At 34.3% G+C, this 16,046-nt stretch overlaps 1 protein-coding gene across 7 annotated transcripts in view; it reads left to right on the top strand.

The window, feature by feature from the left end:
* Positions 1 to 16,046, top strand: part of BIRC6 (baculoviral IAP repeat containing 6) — a 234,405-nt gene that overhangs the window by 76,545 nt on the left and 141,814 nt on the right. For 4 of the 7 annotated variants that reach the window (XM_060026857.1, XM_060026860.1, XM_060026856.1 and 1 more), the window contains exons 23-29: positions 274 to 420; positions 9,689 to 9,876; positions 10,693 to 11,016; positions 11,254 to 11,353; positions 13,619 to 13,833; positions 14,169 to 14,377; positions 14,723 to 15,069. In XM_060026857.1, the coding sequence (XP_059882840.1) occupies positions 274 to 420; positions 9,689 to 9,876; positions 10,693 to 11,016; positions 11,254 to 11,353; positions 13,619 to 13,833; positions 14,169 to 14,377; positions 14,723 to 15,069 (1,530 nt within the window). The remainder of the gene's footprint in view (positions 1 to 273; positions 421 to 9,688; positions 9,877 to 10,692; positions 11,017 to 11,253; positions 11,354 to 13,618; positions 13,834 to 14,168; positions 14,378 to 14,722; positions 15,070 to 16,046) is intronic. The other 3 variants (XM_060026859.1, XM_060026858.1, XM_060026861.1) reach the window with 3 other exon arrangements.

Raw genomic sequence — 16,046 nt, 5'->3', positions numbered from 1 at the left:
TCATTTAAAATCTAAATCACTTGTTATAGTTTCTTGTTAATGTGAATGGCCACTAGGTTGCTTCTCTGCAACTCTGCTTTTGTAGTAAGGAGACTAGTATCTGTGTGTTTTCTTAATACCATGTCCATTGTTGAAGCCCTGTGTAAACCCTGTGTTTATGCATTTATACATCTTTCTATTTAAAATCGAAGTAGTAGCTATAATTCTCAATATGACTATTGCCTTTTTAAGGTTAATTCACGTTTTATAAAACTTGTCTCTTTTTTGTATTAGGAAATGGAAAGGTCAGTAGTTGCACAGCTGCTGAAGGTAGTTTCACATCTCTCACTGGACTTCTAGAAGTTGAACCTCTGCACTTTACTTGTGTGTCAACTAGTGATGGAACCAGAATAGAAAGGGATGATGCAAGTACGTTTACTGGTATATACCTTCTCTTATTATATACATTCTTTTATTACATATTTTATGTTGTAATAAAGTGATATATCAGTATTTACATATCAGTTTATAGTATATGTAAATTCCTTTGCTGTCATGTTTAGTAGAAACTTATTGGTAGGAGGCACATTTTGGGGAAAAATCATAAGTGGTTTCATATTCTTTTCTAAGTCTATTCATGGGTTTTTTCCTACCCTCTAGAACCCTATGTTAAATCTTTTTGTTTTATGTATGTGCGTTTTTAGAAACATTTTAATTTGGAAAATACCAAACATAACGAAAGTAGAGGGACGAGTACAATAGACTATATTTTCATTACCCACCTTCAGCAATCAGTCTTGATGGTCACTTTGGCATCATGATGTAATTTTTTGCGTTTAAAGTTAAAGGTATATTTGGTAATGTCTTTGAGAAGGTTGAGATGAGTGAAGATGAAATACTGTTTTTTCAGCTAGTTTAAAACAACTTTGGATATATGAACCAGTATTTGTGTGTGTTGAATATATGGTGTTGTTGATGTTTTAAATGAATAATCAGTGAGAAGAACTTCTGTTTATTCTGTATATCTTACTTTCTGTGTTTTTTCTTCACACTGTAGGATCAGTGTTTATTTACAGTTAGTTCTATCTGGGCACAAATAATTGAAGTTTTTATAATTAAAAATATTGGTATATGGTTTTACATTTATATTACAGTCCCAGAAGTGTTTTTGAATATTGTCTTGAATGAATTCTGCTGTTGATGGTTTTTTGTAAGTAGGTGTCTTTTTGTTTCTTCAACTGTCTAACAGAAAGTAAAAATAGTTTGCTTGAGAAGTCATGAAAAATTTAATCTTGCACTTGGGTCCAGAATGGCAAAGTGTTTTAAAGGGAAATTAACAGTCCTTTGAGTGCCTTTTTATTCAGAATCATCTTGTATCTTCCAATTGTAGAAGTAACCACTAAGTGAAATTCATGGCTTATGTAGCTGAGAGTTTTAATTTAAAAATAAAATTTTATATTTCATATGGAGATGCCAGAAGGGTCAAAATTCATTTGTGTTTGTTTTCTTGGACTATTGCAGTCATTTTGTAGAAACTTATATATTTACAGTGGTATGGAAACATGCGATAACAAGAAATTAAACTTCCAGAAAACTCTTTGGTTCTAAATCAGACTTTTTTTTTGGAACTGTCATGAAATTAATTTTTTATTTTAAGAAAATTAATGTGTTTGAATAAGTAATACTTTCAGAAGTTATAAAATTTAAAACATAAAAGATCTGGTTTGAAAAAGAAAAGTATTTCCTCACGTTCCTACCCATTTCTACTCCTGTAAAACGTACAGTAGGACCCGTTTCTTGTCTTTCCAAAGGTAGTCTATGCTTTTATAAGCGTTCACCTCTGTATTCCACCCAGATTGAAACCACCACCAGCAGAGGGATACTTACTAAATGTTAGGGCAGAGTCCTGACTAGTGATCATAAGGTGCTAGAAGATGACTGTAGTCTCTCAGCTTCCTGTCTCCTTTTCTTTTGAAACATGTTAATTGTGAAATATAATGCGCATACAGAAAGGTGCAGAAAACAATTGTATAGTGAAGCAATTTATCACAACACAAACTGCCCATGTGACCACCAAGTCAAGAAATAACATTTCCAGTACTCTAAAAAAGATTTCTTCGTGCCCCCTTTCCATTTATTTTTCCCTCACTCTCTCCAAAAGGTAAACATTGTCCTAACTTTTAGAGTAATCATTTCTTGGTTTTTGTTTGTTTCTTTGTATAACCTCTTAGCTACGTGTTCCTAAACACTGATTGAGTAGGGTCTGTATAGTATAGAATTGCATTTATGTATTTGTTGGTCAGCCTTCTGTTCCATGTTATCGTTGTTAAATTCACCTATATCATTGCATATATAGATAGTTGGTTCATTTTCATTGCTGTTTACGATTCTACTCTCTGAATAAAACAAAATTTATGTACCCACTATTGATTTGTGTACTCTTGAGTGACATTTAGGTTGTTATATTGTAGTGCTGTTAGTACTAGTGGATACACTATTCTCTTAGCTATGACTGTAGAAGTTGATTTGCTGCTTTATAGGGTTTTCATATATTCAACTTTAGTAAGTAACGTTAAAAAATGCACTCCTTAATTTACAAGCATGTTAAGATTTTCTAGTTATCATCTTATTCATTTCTATTTAAAATGCTGTGGGGTCAAAAGAAATACTTTGTCAGTCTGCAAAATTTATTGGGAATTGCAGAGGATCAGCAATAATGCTTGACAATAATGTTTACTCTGCACTTGGTGAAGTGTGCTCTGTATATCCACTTGGATGAATTGTGGTCTTCAAATTCTCTGTCTTTGATTATTTCATCTTTTTTTTTTTTTTTTTTTGTTTTTAGTTAATAAGATCAGCATGTTAAATTCCTTTCATTATACCTGTGGATTTGTCTATTTTAGTTTCAACAATTTTTATTTTATACATTTTGAAGCTACCATATAAATTTAGAATGGTTGTATCTTTCTTGTGAATTGAATCTTTTATCGTTAGGTATTATCTCTCTCTCTCTAAGACTGATTTTCCTAAATTACTTTGTTTGATATTTCTCTACCAGTTATCAGCTTTCTTTTAGTTACTATTTGTATGGTATATATTTTTCCTGCTTTTTACTTTCAGCTTTTCAGTGTCTCCTTTCATTTTAGTCATGTCTTTTATAAGCAGAATGTAGTTGCTTTTTTCCTCCCCTTCTTTCAATTGGAGTATTTAGTTTATTTACATTTAATATACTTAGTAATATATTTGGATTCAAATCTACCATGTTTTTCATATATTCTATTAGATTTCTCATCTTGCCTGTTAGATGTTTCTTTTTCTCCTTTGTTTCCATTTTATTGGTGATTGTATTTTTATTGAGCTATTTTTCTACTTTTTATTATAATATTTTTAGCAATCATCCCAGAGAGCATAATATACACATATCCTTGACATCCAGAAATCCAGTTGCTTTTCTTTTTACCATACAGTGCTAATATATTGAACATTATCTATCACCTTTCTAATTTATATGGCAATGTGGCTTTGTACCTTAATTTTATATGTTTTTTAATTCCATGGTTATTATTATAGTTTTTATATTCAGTATTCATTTGGATTTATTTCATAACTCCATTTTCATTTCTCTGTTTCTTTGCTTTTGAGCTTTTCTGTGGTTTGATTTTTCTTTATGTCTGAAAACTCTGTAAGATCACTTTTTTTGTTCTTGTCTACTGATGATGAATTAACTTAGTTTTCTATAGGAAAATTTCAAATATTTCTTGAAAAATTAGATAAATGACAGCCATTATCCATACACAGTATCTATTTATTTATTTTTTTTATTATTTTTTTATTTTTATTTTTTTTTGGCAGTACGCGGGCCTGTCACTGTTGTGGCCTCTCTCGTTGCGGAGCACAGGCTCCGGACGCGCAGGCTCAGTGGCCATGGCTCACGGGCCCAGCCGCTCTGCGGCATATGGGATCTTCCTGGACTGGGGCACGAACCCGTGTCCCCTGCATCGGCAGGCGGACTCTCAACCACTGCGCCACCAGGGAAGCCCCGCATACATAGTATCTTAAACAATGCAGATGTCCTCTTTAATAACTGATTCCATTTTTATTATAATTATCTAAGTTAACTATGGTTTATTATGATGCACTTTATCATAATCTAATAAATTCGTATAATCAATGTCATAGTATCATCTAATTTTCAGTACTTAATTAAATTTTTCTGAACATCATAATAATAACTTTCTACATTTGGCTTGTTTGGATCAAGATATGTCATCTTCATTCTTTTTTTTAAAATAAATTTATTTTATTTATTTTATTTTTGGCTGCGTTGGGTCTTCATTGCTGTGCACAGGCCTTCTCTAGTTGCGGCAAGCGGGGGCTACTCTTTGTTGTGGTGTGCGGGCTTCTTATTGCGGTGGCTTCTCTTGTTGTGGAGCATGGGCTCTAGGCACGCGGGCTTCAGTAGTTGTGGCACGTGGGCTCAGTAGTTGTGGCTCGTGGGGTCTAGAGCGCAGGCTCAGTAGTTGTGGCGCATGGGCTTAGTTGCCCCGCAGCATGTGGGATCTTTCTGGACCAGGGCTTGAACCCATGTCCCCTGCATTGGCAGGTGGATTCTTAACCACTGCGCCACCAGGGAAGCCCCCATCTTCATTCTTGAAGAGTATTTCACATGTTATAGAATTGTAAGCCAGCTATTATTTCTTCTAGTTATTTAAAGGTAATCTTTCATTTTACTTTACACTGTTTTTGTTAGACATCACTTGTCAGTCTTATTATTCCTTTTTTAATGTCATTGTCAGTTTTCAAGGTGTTTTTGAGATTCATACTCTTCCCCCGCCCTCCTTGATTTCTCCCCTTCACCTCCTTTCTCTCTGTTTTCAGCATTTTTCTATGATTTCCTATATGTGGTTTCAGTTGTAATTATCCTGGTTGGGATTCACAGAGCTTCTTGAATGCTTACTTCGTATCTTCCATCAGCTTTAGAAAGATCTCAGCCATTAACTGTTGAAACACTGCTTCTGCCCTGTTTTTTATCTTCTTTCTTTTTGCATCTCCAATTTCATGTATGTTATACTTCATCACTATAACTGACATAATTTCAACTTTTAAATCTCTTTTTTTACTATGGGTATTTTCTTCTAATTCATCTTAGTTTACTCTTTCTCTCTTCTGATGTGTAATCATTTGTGGGGGAAAAGCTATCTTTCCTTCACTCTACTGCAATGTCACCTCTCTTCAGAATTATGTGTTTGCTATCTGTGTGGGTCATTTCTGTTCCTTTGGTCAGTTTATCTAGCCTTATGCCAGTACCTCATTGTCTTAATTACTGTAACTTTATGTTAAGTCTTAAGATCTGCTAGTACAAATCTACCAACTTTTTTTCTTTTTTGGTAGATTTAGAAAATTTATATATGAAGTTTTCATAGTGTTGTGCAGTCATTACCACTAATTCCAGAGCGTTTTAATCACTCCAGAAAGAAACCCTGTAACCATTAACAGTCACTCCCAATTCCCCTCTCCCCCATCTTCTAGCAATCACTAATCTGTTTTGAGTCTATGGATTTGCCTACCCTGGACATTTCCCATAAATGTGGAATCATATAGTATATGACCTTTTTGTCTGGGTTCTTCCAGTTGGTTTAATATTTTCAAGGTTTGTCCATTTAGCATGTCTAAGTACATCATTTTTGTAGCTGAATAATATTCCATTTTATATTTACCACTTAAAAATTTTTTTGGATATACCACATTTCGTTTATCTACTCAGCAGTTAATGGACATTTGGGTTGTTTCCTCTTTTTGGCTATTAAGAAAAATACTGCTGTGAACATTTTTGTGTTAAGTGTTCATTGTGATGTATGTTTTCAGTTCTCTTGAGTGTATACCTAGGAGTGTAATCCACCAACATTCTTTTTCTTAAAGGTGCTCTTTCATAAAGATTCTGGGTCTTTTGTATTTCCATTTTTTCCAGCTTTATTGAAATATAAATGACATATAACAGTGAGCAAGTTTAAGGTGTACAGTGTGTTGTTTTGAAAAATTTATATATTGTAAAATGATTACCTCCATAGCATTAGCTAATACCTTCATCGCGTCACAGAATTACTATTTCTTTTTTGTGGTGAGAACATTTAAGATTTACTCTCTTTGTAACTTTCAAGTATATAATGCAGTATTATGATCTATAATCAATGTGCTGTACATTAGATCTCAGTAATTCCATTTAAATTTTAGAATTGGATTGATAATTTATACTCAAAAAACTTATTGTATTTTAATATGGGGTTTGAATATAAGTCAGTTTGGGAGGATTGACATCTTAACATTAAGACTTCCAGTCCATTAACATGGTAATATTCTTTAGTATATATTTATGCTAAATTAGGTATTCCATTTATCTTGGTGATGTCTTATAGTTCTTGGTGCACTAGAAGTTTTGCACATCCTTTTTAGATTTGTACCTAGCTATTTGATTTTTTATGCTATTATAAGTGCTATTTTTCTTAATTTTATTTCCAGGTTTTTCTTGCTGGTCTATAGAAGTATAATTGATCTGTGTATATTAATCTCATACCTGGTGACACTGCTATATTAACTTATTAATTCTTGTAGATTGTATATTCTTAGGGATTTTTTTTTTTAGGGAGTTTAAATATACACAATTATATCATCTGTTAATAAAGAGATTTTTACTTTGTTGTTTGTCTAGTTGTTATATCTTTTATTTCTTTTTCTTGCTCTGTCATGCTTCCTAGGACTTCCTGCATTTATACTGATTAGGAATGGTGATGGTAGTCATCTTTTTCTTGTTCTCACCTCTTTTTTTTTATATCTAGTTTTAGAGGCTCTTAGTATAAAAATAGAAAATGGTATTGAAAACTCAGACTGTGCAAAAGATTTAAAAATTAGTTTTATAGTAGCAGGATGACTTATTTTTCTTGGGTTGTTTATGTCTCTTATGTGTTTCTTGTGACTTAGCTCATTTTCCTTTAAATATTATTTGGGCATTAGATTTTTAAAATCAGTAAAGGGCTAAAATACACATGGTTAATATTGAAAAACCACTTAAATTACCCCAAAGTACAAGTACAACATAAATGCCTTAGTAAGTCTAATAATTTTCCCTCTAGAGTTGGAATGAACTGCTGTTGCTTTGGTGGAACACTTGATGGAGCAAGTGGATTTCATTTTGCAGCACACAACTTATATGAGTTATGATTGCTCTTTCTTTGCCCAAGCTTACATAGTTGAATTTGTGCAAGTTAAATGAGGTGTATGATGGCTACACTGTAATGATCATGTTTTTTTTTTAAGTTGAGTTTTAATTGTTAAGAGGCTATGCACAGTTTTGTTGTTATTTCAATCTTGTGATTATAGCTTAGTTTTTAAAAATAGTTTATTTGAATTCTGGCATAATATAGTCATTGTTAGATGTTAAGATAGGCTGTCAGATTACCTTTTTTCTCCCCTTTTCAGGTATTTATGAGCAGATTACTTCCCTCAATTTTATTTTATTTATTTTTATTTTTATTGGAGAATAGTTGATTTAAAATGTTGTGTTAGTTTCTGCCATATAGTTCCCTCAATTTTAGATACATTATCTGTAAAATGGGATAATATATTACCTACTCATGTGCCATTGCAAAGATTAAATGAGTTGATGTAAGTTCCATGCTTAGCACTATGCCTCATGTTAGGTTTGATTTCACACAGCCCTTGGTTCTAACCCTAGTTCTACCATTAGGTAACTCTACAGGGTAACTTCTCTGAGCCATTCTTTACTTAATCAACTAAAGACCAGAATCATAGTACCTGCCCTTCAGGGTTCATTTGTTGAATGTAGTAATTAACTAAAACAGTGTAAGGTAGTAGGTAATACATACTAAACATTTGTTATTATTGTAACAGTTATCTTTCCTTAATATAAGTCAGTCTTTCTCTTACTTCACTTAGTATAATAATCTCCAGGTCCATCCATGTTGCTGCATATGGCATTAATTATTTCATTCTTTTTCATGGATGAGTAGTATTCCATTGTATATATGTACCACATCTTCTTTATCCATTCGTCTGTTGATGGACATTTAGGTTGCTTCCATGTCCTGGCTATTGTAAATAGCGCAGCCATGAACATTGGGGTGCACGTATCTTTTCAAATTAGAGTTTTCTCTGGATGTATGTCCAGGAGTGGGATTGCCGAATCATATGGCAATTCTATTTTTAGTTTTTTAAGGAACCTACATACTGTTTTCCATAGTGGCTGCACCAGTTCACATTGCCACCAACAGTGTAGGAGTAGGAGGGTTCCCTTTTCTCCACACCCTCTCCAGCATTTGTTATTTGTAGACTTTTTAATGATGGCCATTCTGACCAGTGTGAGGTGGTACCTCATTGTAGTTTTGTTTTGCATTTCTCTAATTATTAGTGATGTTGAACATATTTTCTTGTGCCTATTGGCCATCTGTATGTCTTCTTTGGAGAAATGTCTATTTAGGTCTTCTGCCCATTTTTTGATTGGGTTGTTTGTTATTTTGTTATTGAGTTGTATGAGCTGTTTGTATATTTTGGAAATTAAGCCCTTGTTTATCACATCGTTTGCAAATATTTTCTTACAGGTTGTCTTTTTGTTTTGTTTATGGTTTCCTTTGCTGTGCAAAAGCCTGTAAGTTTGATTAGGTCCCATTTGTTTATTTTTGCTTTTATTTCTATTGCCTTGGGAGACATTGGTACGATTTATGTCAGAGAATGTTTTGCCTGTGATCTCTTCTGGGAGTTTTATGGTGTCATGTCTTATATTTAAGTCTTTCAGCCATTTTGAGTTTCTTTTTGTGTATGGTGTGAGGGTGTGTTCTAACTTCATTGATTTACATGGGGCTGTCCAGCTTTCCCAGCACCACTTGCTGAAGAGACTGTCTTTTCTCCATTGTATGTTCTTGCCTCCTTTGTCGAAGATTAATCGTGTGAGTTTATGAAATTAAGTTTTTATTTCATCTTTTTCCAAAATGTTTTACACAGATACTGGTAAATATATCATGGGAAAAAAGTTCTTTTATGCTGTATATTTGAATAACATTGAAAAGAGGAGTAAAAAAATTTTAACTTCGTGCGATTTCATAGGCCTGTAATGATGGTAATGTTCATGGGTAAGCAGTGTGTGCCAGACTTATTTGACTGTGCATCTGACATGCTTCTCCTCTTCTTATGTTCTGAGGAGCATATGGTAGGAAACATTGCTTTGCATATTCTTTGTGGGCAAGATTCTCTTTTCCAGGCTATGCTTTAAATGAGGAAATAGGTGTTGTCAGTCTTGTTAAATGATGTTCTTGTAATTGAAAGTTGTTTGAGCTTTTTAGGGGAGGGAGAAGAAGGTGGTGTTGCTGTAAGAAACTTAGTAAAGGAAACTCAGCCTGTTTCTTATGCTCAAATTGCGTAAGAGTTTAGCCATGTTAAATGAAATTTCTTCCATGCTGACAACATTTTTAAACTCAAAAGCATACTAATTTTTCTTTGATCAAAAGTCATTCCTGGATCCCTTATACTTGAATACTATTATTATTGATATACTTTTACCATTAAGATTTCCTCTAAAGAGTCTTATTTTTTAAAGGAAAATTAACTGTAGTTTTAGTGTGAAAGTAGTATATACTTTGTATATGTTTCTCTGTGAACCTTTTCTTCATCCTGTTTCTTTTCCCCCCTTGTCTTATGCCAGTGAGTTCCTTCGGGGTTACTCCTGCAGTAGGTGGACTATCATCTGGGACAGTTGGGGAAGCTTCGACAGCCCTGAGTTCAGCAGCCCAGGTAGCTTTGCAGTCTCTCTCTCATGCAATGGCTTCAGCCGAGCAACAGCTGCAGGTGCTGCAAGAGAAACAGCAGCAGCTTTTGAAGCTTCAGCAACAGGTTGGAGACTATTTGGCTCTTTGTTCATGCTGTCTCTAAACTTCAAAAGCTGAAAAAATACTGTAAAAATGACCATTATTTTTGTAAAGGTTGACCGATCTGAGCTAATCATTTTCTACAAAAATTGAGGTAACATCTTTGTGATATACTTAAATTTTTAAAACTTATATAAATGCATTTTCTTTGATACATATCTGGGGGAATATAATTGATATTTTCTTTGCAGTCTTTAAGTAAGTTCCATCCTTTACTCTGTTTATAAACACTCTTGGTCAAACATAAGAGTTAAAAGTTACTATTTTAATGGATTGAAAAACCTAAAACAACATTTTAAAGACCAATTAACTTAGCGTGAATTAAAATTTACTAATAATAGCAGATGTTTTGGAAACTTCATACAGTTCCAGGTGACAAATTGTATCAGGTTAGGCAGCATGAGAATCCATTTCCTGTTAATATTTTGTTTTGAGGAGAACTTTCTTTCCTTATTTACATTTAATTGTTCTGGTTCCTTTCCGCCTTTGCTTTGAGAAATTCCTATTTCCCAAATACTCAGGAAAGTTTATATCAAATATTTAAGGAAGTATGTGTGTGTGTGTGTGTGTATTATACACACACACACACACACACTCACACACACACACATATATAGCATAGAAGTACTCCATGTTGAGTCCATTTTTTACTTAATTTCCTTTTTATTGAACTAGGATACAGTTAATCATGTTTATTTTCACAATATATACCCACGTAGTATTCCCCACAATTTAGATAGGCAGGATTAGTCTATATTTGTTGCTTTTACTTCTTTTACAGAAAGCGAAGCTGGAAGCCAAGTTACATCAGACAACAGCTGCAGCAGCTGCAGCAGCATCCGCAGCATCAGCAGTAGGTCCTGTTCACAACTCTGTGCCTTCCAACCCAGTGGCAGCCCCTGGATTCTTCATTCATCCATCTGATGTTATTCCACCCACTCCAAAAACAACACCACTTTTTATGACTCCACCACTCACCCCACCCAATGAAGCAGTTTCCGTTGTGATTAATGCCGAACTTGCACAGCTTTTCCCAGGCTCAGTTATTGATCCCCCAGCAGTCAATCTTGCTGCACATAACAAAAATTCCAACAAGTCCAGAATGGTAAATTACTATATTTTAAATAGGTGTTCGCTTAGACATTTAAAAGTATTTTGATGTATACGCTAACTTTAGAAAGCAAAGTTTTATTATGTTAACTTGTTATATCAAATTAGATTTTTTATTTAATGTTACAGAATATACATCTGGAAATGGGACTTGTTAACTTTATATTATGGTTATTAGTTTTTATAGAGCAAGAGTGATATCAATATAGAGTTATACTTTTTTCTTTTCTAGAATCCACTTGGCTCTGGTCTAGCCCTTGCAATTTCTCATGCTTCACATTTTCTTCAGCCTCCCCCTCACCAGTCCATTATTATAGAACGGATGCATTCAGGTAATCTTTGATTTGCTTAAAATATTTTTTTTGCCTTGTCTGCTGGCCCTTTGAAGACTTAATATTTTGTAGTTTGATTTTCCTGTGCAAATAAATCACATCTGCTCTTGGGAAAGTGCTTTTTACCAAGAATAAACATTACATAAGGCTCAAGCTGTGTGCTTACCAAGTTGAATGGAAGAGTGCTGCTGAGTGGTTTCATTAATTGTATCCAAACAGTGGATTTCTTCTGTATAAGAATCTCACCTGGGGCTTCCCTGCTGGTGCAGTGGTTGAGAATCCGCCTGCCAATGCAGGAGACATGGGTTCAAGCCCTGGTCTGGGAAGATCCCACATGCCATGGAGCAGCTAAGCCCGTGAACCACAACTACTGAGCCTGCGATCTAGAGCCCAGGAGCCACAACTGTTGAAGCCCGCGTGCCTAGAGCCCGTGCTCTGCAACAAGAGAAGCCACTGCAATGAGAAGCCTGCGCACCGCAACGAAGAGTAGCCCCTGCTCACCGCAGCTAGAGAAAAGCCCACACGCAGCAGCGAAGACCTAATGCAGTCAAAAATTAATTAATTAATTTTAAAAAAAAAGAATCTCGTCTGTTGAACTATGGTTGACATAAATATCTGTCTTTATTGTAGCTGATCAATTACCATTACACTAAAAATTATGCTTAAAGAAGTATTCATTAAGACTAGCATTCTAATGTTGGAACCATTTTTTGAGAATAGCTGACAAAATTACTGCTAATTAAAATAACTGAGTAGGATTACTAACATTTCATGGTCTCTGGATAGTTCAAATTTTACTTAGGCTTCTACCGTGCTTATATGCTACAGACCTGTGATCAGGATAGTTGCTTTTAATTAGAGCATGTTTACTAATACACTGTAGGCAATATTTGCCTTATTATCTTACCAAATGTTATTTCTGGGCTTGAACAGCAGCAGAATTTAATGAAGTCCTTAGGTATGTTTTATAGGAGGAATTAACATGTATATAGTGCATACTGTATCACTTCTCATCATATGAAGAGTTGAACCATATTTGCTTTATTGCAGTGGGTTGTTTCCTCTTTGGAAGAGAGAGTTTTAAAAATTAAAGTGTTACATGCTGTTTTCTGCCCAACTAATCATTCATTGGTAACAGTAATTAGTGTTCATGGCATATAGACTGAAATTCGTTGTTGTCCAGTCTCTATGAAATGTCAGCAGTTGTTTACACTATGATTTGGTTTTCTATCTGTGGACTCGACTGTGGCACGTAAGCCCCCTAAAGGGGGGAGAATTATGTTTTTTGTTCAGTAGTCTTTCTGTTTAGGAAAATACTGCCTTGTTTTCCTTAAAATGGCTCTGTGGAGATAGCACTAGTCCTACAAGTTAAATTTAGTTGGGTTCCTTCACTGTAAAATGTAACTGGTAAGGTTACTATCTGCCCCTAACACAATAAAGAAGAAAAATAAGTAGGATTTTATTAATGCCTGCTGTTTCACTAATTGAGCTTATTCCTGAAATGTGTGTGAGTTGAGAGATGCAAATCTGCTCCTCTGTTTCTCTCAGATCATTCTTTTGTTAATATATGAGCTTACACAAAAAAAAGACATACTGTCTCTTTAGTGTCGCCCTTAAGAGTAAGCCTTCTACTTCATTTGGTACTGAGCTGAAGAGACAGTGATGTGTCAGTATGGGAGGGAAGCATTGTTTGTAAGTAAGTTTTATCTGTCTCCATTGGAGGACCTTCCTCAGAGATTTTTTAGTGTGGTAGTAATGACTACATGTGATTTCAGCCTTACGCTTGTCCTTTACATCTTAACCCCAATGTAAGATGCAACTCCAAAAGATGTTAAATAAGGCTTAAGAAAACCAAAATCAAATAATAAAATTTGGTATCAGTAATAAATACATTTAGTTGTAAAATTAAAAGACCAAATGACTGAAAGAAAAACCGACAGGTACTTCATTGAATTAATCTATATTTTTGCTGCTTTACCTTTTTTTGCTCTAAAGTTTTAAAATAAGCTTATATGTACAGTTGATTGCCTTCATAGTAACAAACTTATTCTTGTATATTTTTTACTTAAATCTTGGGGTTCAAACTAATATAAATTGAGGTTTTAGACAGTTTTTGAATGAGAATTATTAACATTTCTTCTTGTTTGTAGTTTAGTGAGTTGATTTCATATTTTAAGATGAATGTTCCAGATTGTTTCAGAGTGTGTCTTTTGGTTAATTGATACATGGTATTTTGTGTCAGCTGTTGCTCTCTATCTCTCATAGGAGCAAGGAGATTTGTGACCTTGGATTTTGGTAGACCAATACTGTTGACAGACGTATTGATTCCCACTTGTGGAGACTTGGCCTCCTTGTCAATTGACATTTGGACATTAGGAGAAGAGGTTGATGGGAGGCGACTGGTAGTGGCAACAGATATAAGCACCCATTCACTAATTCTTCATGATTTGATACCACCTCCAGTGTGTAGATTCATGAAGGTAAAGAACTTCAAGAAAATGAATTGATATGCCTTCCATGTTTCTGATAAGTTATGGAAAATATTCAGACATATAATTTAAAAGTATCCTTATAGCACAGGGAACCATATTCAATATCCTGTGGTAAACCATAATGGAAAAATTATGTATAACTGAATCACTTTGCTGTACAGCAGAAATTAATACAACATTGTAATTCAACTATACTTCAATTAAAAAATAAAAACAAAAGTATCTTTTTATAATTTATAATATAATTATCTTTTAAAATACATGACTCAGATTTTTATTGTGGTAGATGGGTGGTTATGTATATTTATAAGTTTTCATTTCAGATCACTGTCATTGGACGCTATGGAAGTACAAATGCCAGAGCTAAAATCCCATTAGGATTTTACTATGGTCATACCTATATCTTGCCTTGGGAGAGTGAACTGAAATTAATGCATGATCCTCTGAGGGGAGAGGGAGAATCTGCAAACCAACCAGAAATTGACCAGCATTTAACAATGATGGTTGCTCTACAGGAGGATATACAGTGCAGGTTAGTAGAAAATTGCAATATATTTTAGTCTTATTGAAACCCTATATTTTCTATAATGTCTCCCACATACTTGTCAAGAAATGACTTTTCATAAGTGTATAGAAAAGAGAAAAAGGCAGTAGGACACTAGCATGTTACAATAATGTTTAATGCATTAATATATTGTGATTAAATAATTGGTTCTTTTTTTTTAGTACTTACCAATTGATGAATTGACATTGATTAATTCTTTTTAATGGTTGTGTGTTAACTTGTTTTAGAGATTTAATTTTAGTGTGTATTCGTACATGTATGTCAAAGAGAACATTGCAGGAATTATTTTGTTCGTTTATTTTTTACTTACAGGTATAACTTGGCTTGTCATCGACTAGAAACTCTTTTGCAAAGTATTGATCTTCCTCCTCTCAACAGTGCTAACAATGCACAGTACTTTTTGAGAAAGCCAGACAAGGCCGTCGAGGAGGACAGCAGGGTCTTTTCTGCCTATCAGGACTGTATTCAGCTACAGCTTCAACTAAATTTGGCTCATAATGCAGTGCAGAGGCTCAGAGTAGCTCTTGGAGCAAGTAGGAGGATGTTGAATGAAACTTCAGACCCAAAAGATTTAATTCAGACGTCTTCCACAGAGCAGTTACGTACTATCATCAGATATTTATTGGACACTTTACTCAGCCTTCTTCACTCTTCCAATGGTTTGTATTTGACTTAAGTATTTAAAAAGGCCGGAAATATATTTGATGTGATTTTGTTGCATGTTTTGTTGTATTCATATTTCCTGGGTTCTGTTTATTTTGGTATCCTTTCTGATGTTTTTATGTAATGTGTTTTTAGGTTAATTCATTTTTTCCCCTTATTTTTGTTTTTCTTAAATAGATTATTTTTTAAATTTTTTGAATTTTACTTTATTTTTATTATACAGCAGGTTCTTATTAGTCATCCATTTTATACACATCAGTGTATACATGTCAATCCCAATCTCCCAATTCATCCCACCCCCCCAGCCGCTTTCCCCACTTGGTGGCCATACATTTGTTTTCTACATCTGTGTCTCTATTTCTCCCCTGCAAACCGGTTCATCTGTACGATTTTTCTAGGTTCCACATATATACGTTAATATACGATATTTGTTTTTCTCTTTCTGACTTACTTCACTCTGTATGACAGTCTCTAGATCCATCCACATCTCTACAAATGACCCAATTTCGTTCCTTTTTATGGCTGAGGAATATTCCATTGTATATACGTACCACATCTTCTTTATCCATTCGTCTGTCGATGGGCATTTAGGTTGCTTCCATGACCGGGCTATTGTAAATAGTGCTGCAGTGAACATTGGGGTGCATGTGTCTTTTTGAATTATGGTTTTCTCTGGGTATATGCCCAGTAGTGGGATTGCTGGATCATATGGTAATTCTATTTTTAGTTTTTTAAGGAACCTCCATACTGTTCTCCATAGTGGCTCTATCAATTTACATTCCCACCAACAGTGCAAGAGGGTTCCCTTTTCTCCACACCCTCTCCAGCATTTGTTGTTTGTAGATTTTCTGATGATGCCCATTCTAACTGGTGTGAGGTGATACCTCATTGTAGTTTTGATTTGCATTTCTCTAATAATTAGTGATGTTGAGCAGCTTTTCATGTGCTTCTTGGCCATCTATATGTCTTCTTT

This window comes from Delphinus delphis, chromosome 12, assembly GCF_949987515.2.
Source record: "Delphinus delphis chromosome 12, mDelDel1.2, whole genome shotgun sequence".
NCBI lineage: Eukaryota > Metazoa > Chordata > Mammalia > Artiodactyla > Delphinidae > Delphinus > Delphinus delphis.
Note: the sequence above shows the minus strand (reverse complement) of the source record. Positions and strands in the feature narration are given on the sequence as shown.